At 44.0% G+C, this 21,131-nt stretch overlaps 1 protein-coding gene and 1 pseudogene across 1 annotated transcript; both read right to left on the bottom strand.

The window, feature by feature from the left end:
- Positions 1-1,640: 1,640 nt before the first annotated feature.
- On the bottom strand, positions 1,641-3,310 carry LOC147992982 (uncharacterized; annotated as a pseudogene).
- An 11,621-nt stretch (positions 3,311-14,931) lies between these two features.
- Positions 14,932-19,084, bottom strand: LOC125530420 (uncharacterized). The gene is made up of 9 exons (XM_087542046.1): positions 18,995-19,084; positions 18,777-18,862; positions 16,588-16,659; positions 16,186-16,500; positions 15,981-16,065; positions 15,815-15,886; positions 15,662-15,728; positions 15,476-15,561; positions 14,932-15,353 (listed from the first exon to the last, which is right to left on the bottom strand). Exons 3-9 carry the CDS (start codon positions 16,632-16,634, stop codon positions 15,351-15,353), a joined length of 675 nt encoding a protein of 224 aa, XP_087398172.1. The 5' UTR covers positions 16,635-16,659; positions 18,777-18,862; positions 18,995-19,084; the 3' UTR covers positions 14,932-15,350.
- Positions 19,085-21,131: the final 2,047 nt, after the last annotated feature.

The raw sequence follows: 21,131 nt of genomic DNA, 5'->3' as shown, positions 1-21,131 counted from the left end.
GGCTCGGTCGGTGGGCCGGGAGGGCCGATGACGGGCCCCGCGGGCCCTGGCGGATCCAGCGAAGTGGGGCGCCACCGGAGCTGACGTGGCGGCGTCTGGTTGGTTGGGCCGGCGGATCCGGACGTGTCCGTCGGTGGCGATTTTTGTCTGGCGGCGGCGGATGAAATAGATCTAGGGTTTCGAGGGAGGAGAAGGAGAATTTCGTAGGGGGTTCTTTAAATAGGCATAGGAGGAGCTAGGAGAGTCCAAATGAGGTGTGGTTTTCGGCCACGCGATCGTGATTGAACGCTCTAGATGATGGAGAGGGTTAGGTGGGTTTTGGGCCAACTTGGAGGGGTGTTGGGCTGCAACACACACGAGGCCTTTTCGGTCCCTCGGTTAACCGTTGGAGTATCAAACGAACTCCAAATGATACGAAACTTGACAGGCGGTCTACCGGTAGTAAACCGAGGCCGCTTGGCAAGTCTCAGTCCAATCCGGAAATGTTTAATCCCCACACACGAAAGAAAACTAGAAAAGACCACCGGAGGAGAACGAAGCGCCGGAATGCAAAACGGACAACGGGGAAAATGCTCGAATGCATGAGATGAACACGTATGCAAATGCAATGCACATGATGACATGATATGAGATGCATGACAACGATAACAACACACGGAGACAAAGACCCGAACCCGAGAAAATAAAATAACTTAACGCCGGAAACGGCAAGAGTTGGAGTACAAATTGGGAAAGTCATATACGGGGTGTTACAGCAACTCCTCAAGCATATGAACAAGCATCTCGACAAGCATCTGAACAAGCATCTCGACAAGCAACTCCTCAAGCATATCAACAAGCATCTCGACAAGCATCTCAACAAGCAACTCCTCAAGCATCTGAACAAGCATCTCGACAAGCATCTCGACAAGCATCTCGACAAGCAACTCCTCAAGCATATGAACAAGCATCTCGACAAGCATCTCAACAAGCAACTCCTCAAGCATCTGAACAAGCATCTCGACAAGCAACTCCTCAAGCATATCAACAAGCATCTCGACAAGCATCTCAACAAGCAACTCCTCAAGCATCTGAACAAGCATCTCGATAAGCAACTCCTCAAGCATATCAACAAGCATCTCGACAAGCATCTCAACAAGCAACTCCTCAAGCATCTGAACAAGCATCTCGACAAGCAACTCCTCAAGCATATGAACAAGCATCTCGACAAGCATCTCAACAAGCAACTCCTCAAGCATCTGAACAAGCATCTCGACAAGAAACTCCTCAAGCATATCAATAAGCATCTCGACAAGTATCTCAACAAGCAACTCCTCAAGCATCTCGACAAGCAATTCCTCAAGCATATCAACAAGCATCTCGACAAGCATCTCAACAAGCAACTCCTCAAGCATCTGAACAAGCATCTCGACAAGCATCTCGACAAGCAACTCCTCAAGCATATGAACAAGCATCTCGACAAGCATCTCAACAAGCAACTCCTCAAGAATCTGAACAAGCATCTCGACAAGCAACTCCTCAAGCATATCAACAAGCATCTCGACAAGCATCTCAACAAGCAACTCCTCAAGCATCTCAACAAGCAACTCCTCAAGCATATCAACAAGCATCTCGACAAGTATGTCAAGCCTCTTCTTCCATCACTGAACTCTCTCCATTATCCCAAGATTATGCAGGGCATTTTCATATACCTCTTCAGGGCATGTAAGTCTTGGAGGTAGCATCCCAAGGTTCTCTAGCCTTTCCTTGTTCGCATGGGGTATTTTATACCCATTGCTCCCTGCGTGGTTCAAGATTTCAATCATGCAAGCTTGTAGAGATAGGAAAACTCTGTTTAGCTTGTAAACTTCATAGTTTTCAAATTCATCTAGCACACCCTTGATAAGATCCTGAAGCGTTCTAGGGCTTAGACAATCTGTCAGAGATTGCAACGAGTTGAAGAACCCAAGGTCAAGGCCATTTAGATCAGGGCTATTGGCAGGTTGTTGAATTAGTCTGATGTCGAGTCCAGTTCTTTCCGCGGCTGCTACAAATTCTGGGTCGTTGGGAAAGATATGGGGCTTGGCGTTGTCTTGTTGTATATAGATGGTTTGCCCAGCATCATTCTCAGGCCAAGATGCTTGTATTGCTGGTAGTAGGTTATCTATCATGAACTCTCTCATTACTTGCCTGTTGACTTTTATGGACTTCGTCTCCATTGTTCCTCTAGGCCTGTTGTCGCTTCTCCTCTGAGCCGGAACTTCTTTCACAAATGGCCAAATTCCAATTTTCCCAGAAAATGTCACATTTCCTTCACTATCCCACCTTGGCCTAGCAATAGCCGTCAAGAACATGACTTTTCCAATACAACTGCCATTTTGTATAGTTCTCGTAGGCTCTTCCTCCCCATATAGCAGATAATAGTTCCTGTTTTTCTTGGTCATATAGAATCATTTCTCGTCAATATGAATAATGTTGTGCATGGTCTTGAATTTTTGCCTTTCAGTTTGTGTTGTTGTCTCATCGAGCATTGACAAGCAAAACTCCATTCTATCCTTCTTGTTCTTTTCCTTCAAAACTGGCTTCAAACAGTTTGTATGCCTCTTTATCAACTTCAGCATGAACTTCCAGTGGAGTGTCGTAGGGCTGCAACCGAGTTGCCAAGCAAGTGACCTGATAGTAGACCGCTTGTTAAGTGGAATGGTAGGTATTTGATCTAGATTAATGTCCTTTGGCTTTCTTCCACAGTTCTTTTTTCTCTGACTTGAAACATCCACCTCCAGACCTTGAGCAATTTGCTTCATTGCTTTCTTCCAAACTCTTTGTACATTCCATACACCCACTCCAAAGAAACTGGCAATCTTTTTCTTGTCATCTCTTTCAAATTTGCACCCTCTACTCATGCACAATGTGTGCATTGCAACATAAGCAGCATACTTTTGCTTGTCATCGAGGCTATCCCTTTTCTTAACTAATTGCTCAACACCTGCATGAAGAAATACAACAAAGGAAAAATGATCAAATGATCAAAGGAAAAATGGTCAAATGAACATAAGCATTCAAATGATGATATGATCATATCATCAAATGATCAAATGATGATATGATCATATCATCAAACTGTATTCTGTAATTTAACTGATTTTTTTCTTCCACCACTAACTGAAAATTTCTGAAATGCCATTGTAGCTATACCTGCATGTTGTACTCCCGCATCTTCATCCATTTGTACTCCTACATCTTCATCCATTTGTACTCCTGCATCATCATCACCCATTTCATCTTCTGCATCTTCTGCAGGTGGAGTGCAGTTGAGGTCTGGGACAACCATCTTCTGCTGCTTTCAGGTACTGCTGTTGTAATCTGAATTGTACTCCAACAGTAATTTGACAGTATTCCTGCATCAGTAGATTCAGATTTTGTCAAATGGTTAGATCAAATTATTTGCTAGTTGAACCAAATGCTCATCAAATTGTTTATGTTTGCAGTTCATTCCTCTCTTTGCTACGTGGTCATTGTTTCAGGACAGATCGAGGTACAGCTTGCATTGCATTCAAGCAAGTTTGATGTAGATTATCAGTTCAAGATGTTTTGTCAAGTCTTATTACAGTAATAAAATCTCTTAGCAATGATATAAAAACACTCAAATCTCTCCCAGCCAAAAGAAGTTTCGTCAGGTCTTATTACAGTACTACTCCAGTCATGAACCTGTTTTTGTTGTGTGTGTGTTCTCAGATTTTTTTTACTCCAGACTATTTTCAATAGTTTTCTCTCATGATCCTCTAATGAGAAAAAGAACATGTGTAATCCAGATGACAACATTTTCAGTCTATGATTTTTATTTAAAGTAAATCAACATAATGGCAGAGGTTCTTCCAGAATTTTCAAAATCAATGATGCACAGTCAACAGTTAATACAGTTTGGTCTGCTACTCCTATTGTCTGAAATGCTACAGTCAACAGTTAATTCAGTTAACTTGTTCAAATTATTTGTTGAATTTTTGGCGGCAAACATTTCTTGAATCAAATGTTGGCACTTCTGAATTACTCTTGACTACTCTTGAATCAGTACATCTCTTGAATCACTTGAGTATTGTTTATGCTTGCAGTTCGTTTCCAGCGACACCAGAGAGATGTACTCCAGCAGAGGATCAAATGACCAGAGAGAGGAGATGAACCTGGGCACCAGCCGAACCCAGCAGCAGCTCCTGGATGTGGGAGAGAAGGAGCGCCTGCGCCTAGATGCAATGGCCGGAGGTGGGTACGGAGGTGGAGATGGCGGAACAGCCTGTGCTCGCCTCCACCTGGACACGGGTCAGGAGGAGCCCTTGTGTGTGGGCGGCAGCAGAGCACCAGCTCTACTCCAACGGCGGCAGCGCCTGGGCAGGGGGCGGAGGTGGAGATGGAGGTGGAGGGCGGAGGTGAGGGTGGAGGTGGAGATGGAGGTGGAGGGCGGAGGTGAGGGTGGAGGTGGAGATGGAGGTGGAGGGCGGAGGTGAGGGTCGGTGGAGGTGGAGGGCGGAAGCGGAGGTGGAGGTGGAGGGCGGAGGCGGAGGTGGAAGACGATCGATCGGGATTCAAATTTTGAAGGGAGGGTATTCAGGTCAATTGTCAACTTTTCACCTGGTCGGAACAGAAGCCCCAGCGACCTACATTTCGGAACGGAGGGAGTAGTATTTTGCATGTGCACTTGTATAAGGATCTCCATACCAACGTGCATTTAGCAAGGCTTAGTTGCACAAGGTGACCAACTATATTTAACGTCGAACCACCGATGAATGCATGCATTCCATGCAAGCTAGCATGCCGGATCACATATATGTTATTTAAATATTTCGGCCAACGCCCTAAACCTGGCACGATGTCTAAGTGTTTGGCCAGCTCGGTTGCCAACCTCCTGGAGTTACACGCACGTACGCATCTCTTGGGTCCAGGAGCAGTACGGTTGCTGGCTTGTGATTAGATAAGGATGGATGGTTAGCTTGAATAGAGGACACGATAACACAAGATGAGATGCGTTGCAGCATATCTCTCCCGACGATGCGTACGGCCGAACGACCCTGGCGGCGCGCTGGGAGAACCTCATCGCCCTAGCTCCTCCCTATATAAAGGAGCACATCTACACATCATCGTGGGGAGGCTCACACATATTGCTGGCCGCAAGGCCGCTCTCAAGATACGCACGTATACATGGCTGGCCACTCCCACGCACGCGGCCGCCGCCGGCAACAGGGCTACACAGAGACACACGGTGGGCCGCCAGGCCGCTCACGGGGGCACAAGCACGCGAAGGCGGCCGCGAGGCCATCTGGCCGTAGACACAGATGCAGGCATATATAGATCATGGCTGCGAGGCCTTCGTAGACACACCAGATAAAGCTGGCCGTCAGGCCGCTGGCACGAAGCGACCGCCATGCTGCACATAGGAGGTGCTCATGCACAACTCATACGGCCACAAGGCTGCACACACAAAGCGTACACATCTCAGTCATGCGCACGTCCGAGCAGGAGCATCGATCATTCACATCAATCCGGCCACATACACTCCGATGGTAAGTAACGGTGAGATTTATAATTTCTCTTCCCCTCGTTTCTTGCTGCCTCAGATGAATGATTGGTTTGTCCAATCTCATTTTTGCCTCGGAAAATGTAAGATCGATTTATCGGTCTCGGAATTGTTGCCTCGGATCAAGATTGGTTCATCCAATCAGGTTGCCTCGAAAAAAAGATTGGTTCATCCAATCATGTTTCCTTGGAAAATAGATTGGTTCATCCAATCATGTTGCCTCAAAAAATAGATTGATTATTCGATCAATTGTTGCCTTCAAAATATAGATTGCTTCGCCGATCTAAACAAAACAGGTACAAGCGTATGGCGTATAGGTTTCACAAGAAAAAGGCGAACAGATTCAAGAGAGGCGAATCCATGGCGGTCTATGATGGTGTAGTTCATGAACAGGGCCGTGTCGGTTTACACCGATCATGGTTGCCAACCCATATAGGTACACGCGGAGAATAAGTTCCGTTAAAGAAAGGCGAACAGGTTTCATAAGAACTAAAATAGGTGGGCTTGATGCGTGTGCCCATAAGAATAGGCAAATATAAAACAGGTGTGGTGCCAAGGAAGATGAAAATATGACATGCACGTGGATGGTGTTTGAGGCTGGAAAAACAAGCCACAAAATTAGCAATTTTCGTCCATGACAATGACAGCCAACATGGCTTTAATCCGTGATTTATTCCGGACAGTAGGCATGGTGTTTTGAGCTACAAATTTTGTGAGAGATAGAAAACACACCAAGTAAAGGGGTATACATTTTCAGGATGATTGGTGCATGGGAATACCTTTCGAAAATTGGTGAGATCAGGATCAACTTACTGATGTGTAGAACCGGCATGATCTAAGGTGCACTATAAGCTTCTCAGATTATGTATGGCATTATAGGATCATTTTAAAATACCACAGACGACATCGTAGAGTCGCAACAGAAGAAACAGTGCTACACTTAGAAATGTTCCTAAGCAGGATGAGTTTCTGCTTGAAACATTCGAAGGTATAGCAGGTTGACTCATGAACACATTGCCAAGTCCAATCCAATCATGGCAGTAGAGAATCCCTCTACCTGAACCTCGCACAATCAGGATCACAAGGTGGTCGAGTGATGACGAGGAGAGTTTCATTAGATCCATGTTATGTTTACGAGCGACTTGAACTGCGGCAAAGTCCCATACTTTGATAACACACTCAAGATCATGCGGCGATTGAGTGGTGCATTTTGGAGATTGGCTCCATGATTAAAGATAAATTGGTTCACACCATGTGTCAAATGTTTAATAGTGCCAACGCACTTTATGTGATCATTCGGTACCGACGAGGCCGGATATTTCATAGAATGTCTTGCAGCATACCCCTTTCCGCGACCGGTGAGGCCGGAAATCATTTCTCCTGACTGATGAGGCTGGACGCACTATCTCCTCGACCGACGAGACTTGGAGACATTACCCCTTTTCGGTGACCGACGAGGCCGGAACCCCTTTTGTCCTGGCCGACGAGGCCGGACGCACTGTCTCCTTGACTGATGAGGCTTGGAGACATTACCCCTTTCCGCGACTGACGAGGCCGGAAATCATTTGTCTTGACTGATGAGGCTGGACGCACTATCTCCTCGACCGACGAGACTTGGAGGCATTACCCCTTTCCGTGACTGACGAGGCCGGACTCACTTTGTTCGCGACCAACAAGGTCGAACACAATTTTGAGGCTTCACTATGAACCCGGTGACGACGAGGCCGGACGCTTCATACCAGGGCCGACGAGGCCTTAGAACATTCATGTCTGCCACTTTTACTTCTCAACATATCATGAGAATATTTCAGGTTACAAGACAACGACCATCATCGCAGCTTAATCGGAGGTGTTCCGCGGATTGCCCCGCGGATGTAATTAACCGGATCGTCTTACGAGGCTCCGGGAACCAGAACCTCTACAATCGCTGGATACTAGTCAGATGTATTTATCCATGGTGCAATATTTGTAATCATGTGGAAAACCGCACTTTGTAATTCTCATGAGAATTAATAAAGCAGTATTTCCCTATGTGTTCTTGTCCTTTATTTATTTGTATACTATTGTATACTGGCACGCCCACAATCTTTACTTTATTGCCGTTACGCATTAGGAAATACCCCTACCTGGGACGTTTCTTTTTCGCGAAACAGTAATAATATCTTTCATGTACTTAGCATACGCAAAAATATAGGTCTAATCATTTCAGCAAAGCGCTCAAAATCCTCATCATCCTTTTTCTTGGATGGTTTGGGAGGAAAAGTCATGGGTTTCTGAACCCAAGGTTCTCTTTCTTTACCATGTTTCCTAGCAACAAAGTCTTTTTTATCATAACGTTGATTCTTTGATTGTGGGTTATCAAGATCAATAGCAGGTTCAATTTCTACATCATTATCACTACTAGGTTGAGCATTAATATGAACATCATCATTAACATTTTCATTAGGTTCATGTTCATTACCAGATTGTGTTTCAGCATCAGACATAGAGATATCATTTGGATTATCAGGTGGTTCAGCAATAGGTTCACTAGAAGTTTGCACAGTTCTATCATTTTTCTTTTTCTTCTTTTTAGAAGAACTAGATGCATCAATTTTATTTCTCTGAGAATCTTGCTCTATTCTCTTAGGGTGGCCTTCAGGATACAGAGGTTCCTGAGTCATTCTACCAGTTCTAGTAGCCACTTTAACAGCATAATCATTTTTCTTACTATTCATCTCATTGAGCAATTCTTTTTGAGCTTTAAGTACTTGTTCTACTTGAGTGGTAACCATAGAAGCATGTTTGCTAACAAGTTTAAGTTCACCTCTAATATTAGCCATATAATCACCCAAGTATTTAATCATATCAGCGTCTTGTTTTAATTGTCTACCAAAATAAGCATTGAAGTGTTCTTGCTTAAACATAAAATTATCAAACTCATCCAAGCATTGACTAGCAATTTTAGTAGGAGGGATTTCAGCTTTATCATATCTATAGAGAGAATTTACCTTTACTACATGTGTCGGGTTATCGAGGTCTGGAGGTTCTTCAATAAATAAAGGATTAAGATCATAAATTTCTTCATGAGGCGGTAAATTAAGACCATGTATTTCTTCAATAGGAGGTAAATTCTTAACATCTTCAGCTTTAATACCTTTTTCTTTCATAGATTTCTTTGCCTTTTGCATATCTTCAGGACTAAGAAATAGAACACCTCTCTTCTTCGGAGTTGGTTTAGGAATAGGATCATTAATTGGAGCAGGAGCTGGCTCAAGAGCTGCCCAATTATTTTCATTTGTCAACATATTATTTAATAAGATTTCAGCTTCATCCGGTGTTCATTCCCTAAAAAGAGAACCAGCACAACTATCCATGTAATCTCTGGAAGCATCGGTTAGTCCATTATAAAAGATATCAAGTATTTCATTTTTGTTAAGAGGATGATCAGGCAAAGCATTAAGTAACTTGAGAAGCCTCCCCCAAGCTTGTGGGAGACTCTCTTCTTTAATTTGCACAAAGTTGTATATTTCCTTTAAAGCGGCTTGTTTCTTATGAGCAGGGAAATATTTAGCAGAGAAGTAGTAAATCATATCCTGGGGACTACGCACACAACCAGGATCAAGAGAATTAAACCATATCTTAGCATCACCCTTTAAAGAGAACGGAAATATTTTAAGGATATAAAAGTAGCGAGATCTCTCATCATTAGTGAACAGGGTGGCTATATCATTTAATTTAGTAAGATGTGCTACAACAGTTTTAGACTCATAGCCATGAAAAGGATTAGATCCAACCAAAGTAATTATATCAGGATCAACAGAGAATTCATAATCCTTATCAACAACACATATAGGTGAAGTAGCAAAAGCAGGGTCAGGTCTCATCCTAGCATTTGGAGATTGCTTATTCCATTTAGCTAATAACCTTTTGAGTTCATATCTATCTTTGCAGGCTAAAATAGCTAAAGAAGCATCTTGATCAAATAAATAACCCTTAGGAATAACAAGTGATTCTTCATCATCACTTTCATCTTCATAATCAGATTCAATATTTTCAATCTCTCTAGCCCTAGCAAGTCATTCCTCTAGAAAATCACTAAGTGGCATAGTAGTATCAGGCATAGAGGTAGTTTCATCATAAGTATCATGCATAGCAGAAGTAGCATCATCAATAACATGCGACATATCAGAATGAATAGCGGAAACAGGTGTAGGTGTCGCAAGCTTACTCATAATAGAAGGTGAATCAAGTGCAGAGCTAGATGGCAGTTCCTTACCTCCCCTCGTAGTTGAGGGATAAATCTTAGTTTTTGGATCTCTCAAGTTCTTCATAGTGTCCAGCAGATATAAATCCCAAGTGACTCAAAGAATAGAGCTATGCTCCCCAGCAACGGCGCCAGAAATTAGTCTTGATAACCCACAAGTATAGGGGATCGCAACAGCTTTCGAGGGTAGAGTATTCAACCAAAATTTATTGATTTGACACAAGGGAAGCCAAAGAATATTCTCAAGTATTAGAAGCTGAATTGTCAATTCAACCACACCTGGAAATTTAGTATTTGCAGCGGAGTGTTTAGTAGCAAAGTAATATGATAGTGATGGTAACGGTAACAAAAGAGTAATGAAAGAAAAGTAATGTTTTTGGTATTTTGTAGTGATTGTAACAATAGCAACGGGAAAGTAAATAAGCGTAAACCAGTATATGGAAAGCTCGTAGGCATTGGATCAATGATGGATAATTATGCCGGATGCGGTTCATCATGTAACAGTCATAACATAGGGTGACACGGAACTAACTCCAATTCGTCAATGTAATGTAGGCATGTATTCCGAATATAGTCATACGTGCTTATGGAAAACAACTTGCATGACATCTTTTGTCCTACCCTCCCGTGGCAGCGAGGTCCTAATGGAAACTAAGGGATATTAAGGCCTCCTTTTAATAGAGAACCGGAACAAAGCATTAGCACATAGTGAATACATGAACTCCTCAAACTACGGTCATCACCGGTAAGTATCACGATTATTGTCACTTCGGGGTTAACGGATCATAACACATAATAGGTGACTATAGACTTGCAAGATAGGATCTAGAACTCTCATATATTGATGAAAACATAATAGGTTCAGATCTGAAATAATGGCACTCGGGCCCTAGTGACAAGCATTAAGCATAGCAAAGTCATAGCAACATCAATCCCAGAACATAGTGGATACTAGGGATCAAACCCTAACAAAACTAACTCGATTACATGGTGAATCTCATCCAACCCATCACCGTCCAGCAAGCCTATGATGGAATTACTCACGCACGGCGGTAAGCATCATGAAATTGGTGATGGGGGATGGTTGATGATGACGACAGCAACGAATCCCCCTCCCCGGAGCTCCGAACGGACTCTAGATCAGCCCTCCCGAGAGGTTTTAGGGCTTGGCGGCGGCTCCGTATCGTAAAACGCGATGATTTCTTCTCTCCTATTTTTTTCTCCCCGAAAGCAGTTATATAGAGTTGGAGTTGGAGTCGGGGGGTCTCCAGGGGGCCCACGAGGTAGGGGCGCGCCCTTGGGGGGGCGCACCCCCACCCTTGTGAGAAGGGTGTGGGCCCCCTGGTCTTCATCTTTGGCAAGGATTTTTTATTATTTATTGTAAGATATCCCGTGGAGTTTCAGGTCATTCCGAGAACTTTTGTTTTCTGCACATAAAACAACATCATAGCAATTCTGCTGAAAACAGCGTCAGTCCGGGTTAGCTCCATTCAAATCATACAAGTTAGAGTCCAAAACAAGGGCAAAAGTGTTTGGAAAAGTAGATACGTTGGAGACGTATCAAGAGGCGATGCAGCAAGTGATGTGTCGACGACAAGATCGGACGGCCTTGCGCTCAAGATCTGATGGCTATCAAGGCAGATGTTGTTTCGTCCGCGTACATCCAGATGGCGCCTAGCAGCCGCCATATATACCACCCCTCAAAAAAATCTAATTAATGTATATAAATTCGTCTCTTCTTTTCAACTACTTGTTTCCCTCAAAACCACCCTAGTCCTGGAATTGCCGACAAAAAACATCAGGGCCGGAGTGCCACACACCTAATCGTCTGGCACTTATCATTTGGGAATAATTTTTCTTTACTAGCCCTATGTACTACAGACCAAAAGGCACATTTTCTCATCTACTCATTGATCTCACCTCCTGGAGAGGAACAAAGTGATCCGGTGAGCAACCAAGATTTCATGTTTGACATGCGACATCGGATCCCTGAGGCCTCTTCCAATGCATCGATGCTAAGATGAGGTGCTAAGAACATTAAAGAGTTAAGCAACTAAAGTCCTCAATGCAAAAATGCTTAACTTGTTGTAGCTAAGCATCTCATTTAAATATTTAGCAACTAAAGTTGTCCATGCATTGGTGGGCTTCTTTCATTTAAGTGTTTTGCCTAGGTTCCCGTGCTTGGCATTGTTTCTTCTTAGGGTCACCACACACATCTCTCTCCTCTTAATTACCTTGCCACATCATTTTTTTTGCTTACATGGCAGCGTTAACACTTGCACATGGAGCATTGGGAGGGGCCTGAGAGTGGGGCTGGGGCTTGCCAGCGTGGAGGTCGGTTGCTGGCAGACGAACGAATAGGGATTGGTGATCGGAGACTGCTTCACTCCTGCCTGTTGAGTCCTGGCCTCATCTTGTCGACGCCGCATGTACGCAGAGAGCATCAGGTAACAATGGCGTCGTGTGTAGTGCCAAAGTGAGCTAGCGAGCAAACTGCACTCGCTGGCTCTCTCCCCTCTAGAAATTGTGGACATTTAGAGTTCTTTCTAAGTTGGGGGGAAAGTCTAATTAGGTCATGGATTTTGTGCTGGATAGAAAATGTCCTTTACAAAAGGACGCAGTGATGCTTATGAGGAAAACAATTGATGCATGTTTCAAAACAAAGAGAGGTGATTCGGTTGAATGTAAAGCTAATGAAACGACACAAACCGAAGCAATACATGTTAAGCCTCCTCTGTTGTTGCTAGATTTGAGCAAAAAGGGACTACATTCCTTCGATGCCGCAACAAAAATTTCATCATAAAAATGAAGTCCTATTTCTAGGGGGGGGGGGGGGGGGGGATCTTGCAGCGGGATCAAGCACTACGTCCACAAATTTGGCAATACCCACCTAATCAAAGAGATGATGTGCAGCGAGACATTCTATCTACCATTTGGTTGATCGATTGCTGCGATTGCTTCTAACTCCTCCAGTTTCTACAGCAAGTGTCCAACGAGCATTCTCTACATTGAAGGTCATTAAGACAAGGTGACGTAATACTATGGAAGATGATTATCTAGCCAATAACTTGGTAGTAAACATAGAGAGTGAAATCACAAGGAAGTACAAACATGAAGATGTTCTCATGCACTTTAGGAATGCAAAGAAATGAAGAGTTCATCTTTAGTGAACTCGATAATCCATTGTTAAATAGTATTTTGGTATAGTTTCTTTTTTATGGAGTAGGTTATATATATATATATATATATATATATATATATATATATATATATATTTAAAATTAGAAATTCATTTTGTAAGGTAATGTGGACAAGATCACTATAATTATCTAAGTTTCTCGATATTTGCAATATCTAACTGGTTGTATTCGTATTCGATTTTTTTTGTTTTGCAGCTTCGCCCAATCTTAGATTTATTTCAAGCTCCTCCACTGCTAGTCCCTACAGAGGCATCCAATAGAACTACCCTAAGGGACTAGGGTTTCCCTACTCTGGTGATCGTGACCTTTGTTGATTCTTCTCCTTAGCCATCACTGAATCTTGGTCCACTTCCTCCTTGATCTTGAGCACACTTGGGCTGATAAAGGGGTCGATGTGTCCTTCACCCAGTATCAGTGTTGTTGCATATTGACGAGAGGGTTTGGATCATAGATTGAATCGATGGCGGCGTCTTCGTCGTCGATGGGGGCTGGTAACTCAGTAGCAGGAAGAAAGAAGATGAAGGTGGAGATTTACCTTGAGGCAGCAACGAAAATTATGAAGCTGTAAAATACAGAATTCGAGACATTTACATTGTAGAGGAGGAAAGCTCAAAGTTTTCTAAGGAGGCAAGGTGGCTAGCGGTGGCAAGAGTGAATACGAGGAAGCGGTTCAATGCTGGCATCTTCAAAGACACGGCGAAGTTTTCATGGTAGCTACCCTATGACCTGAACAATCGCGAGGTAGATGATAACCTCTTTGTGATCCAACTATTTTCCTCGTAGACTGGAACCATGTCATGTATCAAGTAACTTGGACTTTCCGAGAGCTTCTAATGGTGATAGAGGTTATGCTAAGGGCAAACTAGGTGTAGTGAAGCTTGATCACACCCATGCATGGGCGCAGATTCATAACCTTCCAGGTCTTCACCGGTTCCAAGCTATAACTGACAAGGATCTACGAGTAGAACTATGTGTGCATTAGAGTGTAGATTGAGGTCATCGAACCGCTGGCCCTCTTTGCACCTCTTAATTTGAGCAAGTAAGAGAAGATTATTCTCCCCATAAAGTATGAAAATTTTGGATTCTTCTATGAAGTATGTGGGCATATAAACCATGAGTGTGGTGATGGTGTTCATGTATCATATGAAGTGGACTATGGTTAATGGATGATCGCAACAAGGACGGGGATGCCAATCAACCAAGGATTTGGTCAAGGAGCTCATTCAGCTCGGGAAGGAAGAGGAACGATATGTGATATGCGAGGAAGAGGGTGTGGTGTGCTTGCTCTCTCGTAAGAGTGGTTGGGTACCATCAAGTGTAAGGGTGAAGTAACCTAGCAATAATTATTTCCCTCGATTGAGAACCAAGGGTTATCGACCCCACAAGAGTTCTTCCAACAAACAAGGTCTTCGGTACCTGCACATAAAACAAAAAAATTCTTGCCACCAACGTTTCAAGAAGTTTGTTAAGCTTCTTGTCCTGCTAGTTACAAGGGTAAATTGCACGGTATGGTATAGATAGATAAAATAAATAAAATGGTACAACAAGGTAAAGTATTTTTAGTGATGTTTTCAATAAAGGAAATAGACCACTAGTGGCATCTCTCCAAGAAGATAAGTGTGGTGTGGTGAACAAATTACAATTAGGCATTGATTAAATTGCAATATTTATATTAAGACTAGGAGACTGCCCCTGCGTTGCCGCTGGCCAAAAATGAATATGTAAGCAATGCTCATTTTAAACCTGTTGGAGCGGTAGCACCACATTGGGTGCGCCTGATACTTTCGCCCAAAACACTGCGTAACACTACAAAGAGTGCATGCCTCGTGCTGAATTTAGTCGGTGGAGAAAAACTGAACGCTTACTGAACCAAATGGAACCCAATATCTAAGATGTCATTCTTGTTCCAAGCAAGCAACCAGTGCTGCTTGTGTAACTGGTCTATACAAAGAATAACCGTATCACTTCATGGTACCAGAATATGCAAAGTTGCAAACCATATTCATACTACCAGAATCTTCTTCAAGTATAAGAGAAATCATTTGCAAGACTGTGCATGTATAAGAACGAACTGAAGCACCCATTTCCGGGCAGCATATATGGACGCCGAACAGAATTATATATGTTCTAAAGTGTATCAGCCTGATCAATCTAGGTCCACTGGAGCCCCCCGAGGGCTGAGGAACATGGAGGTTGTCGCCGTGCTTGCTTCGAGTAACCATTACAAGGAATATACAGGAACCCGGCTGTGCTTTAGTGGGAGATATTCTGAACAGGAGATGAGTGGCAATTGTCTTGAGGATGGTAAGTAAGTAAGGTGACTTGCATCATGCTCTGGTATGTCTCAAGCCTACTGTCATCACTGCACAAAAGGAGCACATCACCTGGATTAGTTGCTTATCCCTCAACAGATTGGGGCAGACATACACAGAATTAACCTATGATTTCTCTCAACAAACTGCGCAAGTGGAAGCACAAACTTACCCCGATTCTTATTTGCTTGTTGGAACCCGAGCCTCCGGCGTCACTTGTGCCACCCGTACCTCCCGGTCCAGCATTGGACTTATCAGCTGTTTTGTACATGCAGAGCAACAGAGATTTACACTAGCATGATTATCCAAGCTACGAATGAAACAACACACATAAAAGAAGAAAGTGTCATGCACATACCCCCTTTCATCCCGTACTGATTCTCACACCCTATGCACGTGCAATTTGGGTTACACCCTTTCAGTTTCTTCAAAACAAGAACCAACTAGCCTCAGTCAGGATCAGAGAAAGAATAAGCATGTCTAGTCTTTTGGAAAGGAGATAACCGTGCACCTTGTTGCAACCGCAGACTCTGGTTTTGCAATTTTTGGTTTTGCACGCGCACTCCACATAATCCTCGTCGGCCTGGAATAAGTGCAACACATTTGTTTCAGGTTCCTGGCAAACACCAGAGCAGCACGGTGTTCATGAATGCAGTGCCCTCTAACGAATATCTTACCAGCCAATTTGGGTTGTTCTCGCAGTCATAGCACTTGCAGCGTCCCATAACGCAACTCAAACCCTCCCTGAAACATCTGCATTGGCTGCACGCAATATATCAGGCAACAGTTAGATGGCAGCTTTGGACAACTAATATACCAATTAACTACTAGTTGATTGGATAGATCTGGTTCAGATAATTCAGCCACTGTGTTTGAACATACCAGTTTAGGCATTTGGTAAAGCTGCAGTTGCACTTCACCAGCTCACCAACTGCCTCTGGCTTCGGCACGGCCGCAGTAGAAGAGCTCGGGGCAAGTGGATGTGGTTGAGCGGTACCTTGGGCAGTAGAAGAGCTCGGGGCAAGCGGTTGCGTTTGAGCAGTATCTTGGGCAGCAGAAGAGCCAGAGGCAAGCGTTGGGGTGGTACCTTGGGCAGCAGCCGGGTTGATTGTTCCAAGAGATAAGCCGTTCTGGCAGTCACCACTGCAGTTGCATCCCGAATAGCATAACTCAATCCCTATTAAACAGTCACAAGTGCTGCACATAACAAAGCAATTAGCCTTAACCAGCTGACTGGATAGATCAGGTTCAGGCCATTCTAAGTGTGTGCGGTTGTACACATACCCTTGGAAACACTTCTTTGGGGGGCAGCTGCAAGTTGTCCGCGACATTGTGGACACCAATGACGAGGTATCTCTGCAACGCGATGCATAATTTTATAAGTATGTAGTATCGAACAGATGGTACTTGATTGGGAGATAAATCGATTCAGTCATTCCATCAGCTGTAGTTTTTCTTTTTTTGCCCGTAAAACAAAACTAGTACAAATCAAAAGTGAAGAAAAAGAACTGTTTCTGTTCAGCTACACAATTTATGAAGGAGGCACCAACTTGCCAACAATTCGCCATTGCAAAGAAGAACAACTTACTCAAACAATTCAGTAGAACTAATTCTGGACGACACATACCATCGACATTCAGGTTCAGCTTTCATCATCACAAAGCAGCAAAGCATTGAAAGCACATCAAGAATCTTTCTTGGGAACAAACAAAATAGTAAGTACTGGTATACTCCATGCAGTAAGTTAATTCCAACAGAACATCCCACAGCACAGCCCATCTTACAGCAATCTACATACAGGTTGGGCTAGGCAACGCACTGAAAACAAGTCAGCTGAAATTGCATGCCACTCAATAAGAAGATCACAAGAGCTCAAACAATCAGCTGCAATATCTGCTCAGAATACAGTAAGGAACAAAACAGTCGTCGCACCATTAGCAAGCACTCACGAACCACGCCAGCAACTAAGAACTGAAGTAAACTATGTATTATAGCAGATGAACCAACTAGTACTTGACTAATTAACTTTGTGGAAGCAACTGAATATTGACACTCAGCAAGGGGAGAGATAAATATAACGGGTTCACCAACCAATTTTGCTCAGAAACTAAGAAAATCAGAGGGATTTTTTTCTGAGAAAGCGCTAACAAACAAACAGTTGGTAGGATTTTTTTGCTGAGAATGCGGTAACAAACAAAAGAGTTGGTGGCACCATTAACAATCATTCATGAATTACACAAATAACTAAGAACCCAAGTAAACTATATATTATAGCAGATGGATCTCAACATCAGCAGGTGCAATAAATACATATGGTTTAGAGCAGGAAGCCAGGAACCAAAAAATTAATTATGCATCCAAATGCACCATGCCCATAGAATTTACAGACTATACTCAACAATGAACTAGAACTAATTCGGGAGAACACACGCTCGCGATCTTGTCTAGGCAGAAAATACATGCATCCACCTACATGGTTGGCGTATGAAATAGGCCAGCATTTTACACCGTAGGTTGTATGCGGCACTCGACGCAATGCAAGACAAATGTCAATCAAAAGAAGATGAATGCTTGCCTGGAGAATCGGAGCTAATTAACTTTGTGAAAGCATCCGTATCCTAGAAAACACCCAGTATTTAACACTCAGCCAAGGTTGACAGATATATAATGGGTTCAGCAACCAATTTTGCTCAGGAACTAACAAAATCAGAAGGATTTTTTGCTCAGAATACCTAACAAACAATACAGTAGGTGGCACCCTTAGCAAGCATTCATGAATCATACCAGTAACTTAGAACGCAAGTAAACTAGCAAATGATTCTCAACATCAGCAGAAGATTGAAATACAAATGCATTCGAATGCAAGGCAGACAGAACCTGTCATCGTAAGGGAATATCATACAGCACAGCTCATCTTACAGCAATGTGCACACAAATTGGGCTAAGCAAGTCGAGTAAAATTGCATGTCACTCGGTAAATAGATCACCATAGCACTAAGCAATCAGTTGCAATATCTGCTCCCCTGCTGATCCATCCAATATCTGCTCGGAACACTAGCAAGCATCATTGGCATGATTCACGAATCACAGCAATAACTTCAGAGCTCAAGTAATATGATGCTACCTAATAATGACTAAGAACGGAACCTAATGACTAAGAACGGAACGTCCGGGAGCCCGGGATGCGAATCCCGGCCAAAATCCCGATCCCGAATCCCGGCCAAAATTTGCAGAAACTATCTGTCGGCCAAGAGCAGTTTGCAGAAACATTCCCGGCCAAGAACAGTTCACCGCACAACCTTCCCGGCCAAAATCCCGACCCCAGATGCGAACATCCGCCGCGGAGCGTGCGGCGCCCGACCGGAAACGCGTGACCCCATCCCGCCGATTAACTGATGACTAGAAGCAAGCAGGGGACTGCGCTGCTACGGGAGGCGGGGAGGGGGAGGGAGGAGGGGGCGCGCGCTTCTCACCTGCACCTGCGGACGTGCGTAAGCGGGAGGAGAGGCGGATTCCGCGTCGCCGGAGAGGAGGAGCGAGGGGGCGGCGGTGCCTGCGGCTGCGACGAACAACGGAACGGGGGGAAGAAATGCTCGTCAGCTCAACGGAACGGAACGGTTGGGGAAGCACCAAACCCTAGGCGGAGGAGGCGGAGGGGGAGGGGAGGGGCGAGAGGATGCCAGCGGCTCACCTGCGGGCGGAGACGCGACCGAGGCCGACGCCGACGCCGGCAGCGGGAAGGAAGCGAAGCGAAGCAGCACCGCCTCCTCCGCTGCTCCGCCTCGGCTATAAGCCGAACGAAACGAAAGGAGGAGCCTTGTGGGTTGGGCTGGGCTCGGATTCCCACAGCAAACTACTGGGCCAGCCTTGGTGGAACGAGGCCCAGCCCAAGACTGGCTCTTCCTTATCTCTCAAAAAATTGCCGTAAAAAACTCTCTCAAAAAATAAATCCAAATCCTAAGTTTTTTCAATTTTTAAAATTTGAATTATTAAATTAGAGTGAATTAAAAATTATTTAGAATTTCTGTGATTGATTGAATTAGAGTGAATTAAATCCAAAGTTTTAGCTACTGGTGACTAGGAGTTGATTGAACTGATTGATACTGTGGCTCAAAATAATTCCGGTGACTAGGAGTTGATGATTGAATTGATTGATATTGTAGTGACTAGGAGTTGATTGAACTGATTCATCTTAGCTAGTGGTGAAATTCCGATGAGCTACTCCACCCCGAGCCCCGACCTCACCATCGCCCAGTACTCCAATATATAGCCCCAGCCCTCTCCACAAAAAGATACTCTCTCTGGTAATACAGTTCTATTAGGTAATAGAACTCAATGGCAAAAAACGCTTTCTGCCGAACTCGTAGATCTTCGTCTCCTGTCTAAGAGCATCCGAGTTGTTAGACGACTAGACCGTTTAGCGTCAACTTCCAGCGGACACCGATGTTTAGAGTGAGATGGAGGAGAGGGTTGCAATTATCACTCTGCCAAGTAGGCGATGTCCGCCGCCACTAGCCAAGCATCTCTTTCTTTTCTAGTCATATTATCCCCATCGTGGTTTACATTTTGGAGCATTTCGGTCATGACTCACCATTCAAAGTTGCAACACCATGAAAGGAAGAGTGATTCCCGCCCGTGCCAGCCTCGTCGTCGGTTCAGCTAGAGAAGTCGGGAATGAAAAATGATAATTTTTTTAACAGACATGGAGGAAGAGGTCATATCATCGTAGTGCTTAGGCAAAGCCCTGCGCCCGTAACTTCATCATCGCCGTCGCCGCACCATCGTGCTGAGGAAACTCTCCCTCGGCTTCAACTAGATCAAGAGTTTGAGTGATGTCACCGAGGTGAACGTGTGCTGATCGTGGAGGTGTCGTACGTTCGGTACTTGGATTGCTTGGATCACGAAGACATTCGACTACATCAACCGCGTTATTAAATGCTTCCGCTTTCGGTCCACGAGGGTACGTAGACACACTCTTCCCGCTCGTCGCTATGCTTATCCTAGATAGATCTTGCATGACCGTAGGCACATTTTTTGAAATACTACGTTCCCCAACATAAATGATACTACCATTATTCTTATTCCTAAAGTGAAAAATCCTCAGTCCATCAAGGAATTCAGACCGATCAGCCTGTGCAATATCATTTATAAAATTATTTCGAAGTGCCTAGTGAATAGACTGAGACCTATTCTGGATGGTATGATCTCTCCCACTCAAAGTGCCTTTATTCCCGGAAGGTTAATTTCAGATAACGCACTTATTGCTTTCGAATGTATTCATTCGTTAAGTACTTTAAAAGATCAGCGTGGACCGTGGAGAGTTCTGTGCTTATAAGTTGGACCTGTCAAAAGCGTATGATCGCGTAGATTGGCATTTTTTAAGAGTATGCTAGGGGCTTTTGGTTTTGCGCCAACTTAGATTAACTAGATCATGACATGTGTTACTTCAGTGAAATTTTCAGTCCGGTTTAATGGTCAATTGTTGGAACCTTTTTATCCTTCTTGTGGGCTCAGGCAAGGGGATCCATTATCGCCGTACTTGTTCCTGTTTGTGGCTGAGGCCCTATCTTTGTTATTAAAGGATGTTGGGAAACGTAGTAATTTCAAAAAAATTCCTACGCACACGCAAGATCATGGTGATGCATAGCAACGAGAGGGGAGAGTGCGATCTACGTACCCTTGTAGACCGACAGCGGAAGCGTTAGCACAACGCGGTTGATGTAGTCGTACGTCTTCACGGCCCGACCGATCAAGCACCGAAACTACGGCACCTCCGAGTTTTAGCACACGTTCAGCTCGATGACGATCCCCGAACTCCGATCCAGCAA

Source organism: Triticum urartu, chromosome 1A (genome assembly GCF_056163025.1).
Source record: "Triticum urartu cultivar PI428250 chromosome 1A, HENAU_Tu73, whole genome shotgun sequence".
Taxonomy (NCBI): Eukaryota; Viridiplantae; Streptophyta; class Magnoliopsida; order Poales; family Poaceae; genus Triticum; species Triticum urartu.
This window is presented reverse-complemented; position numbering and strand designations above follow the sequence as displayed.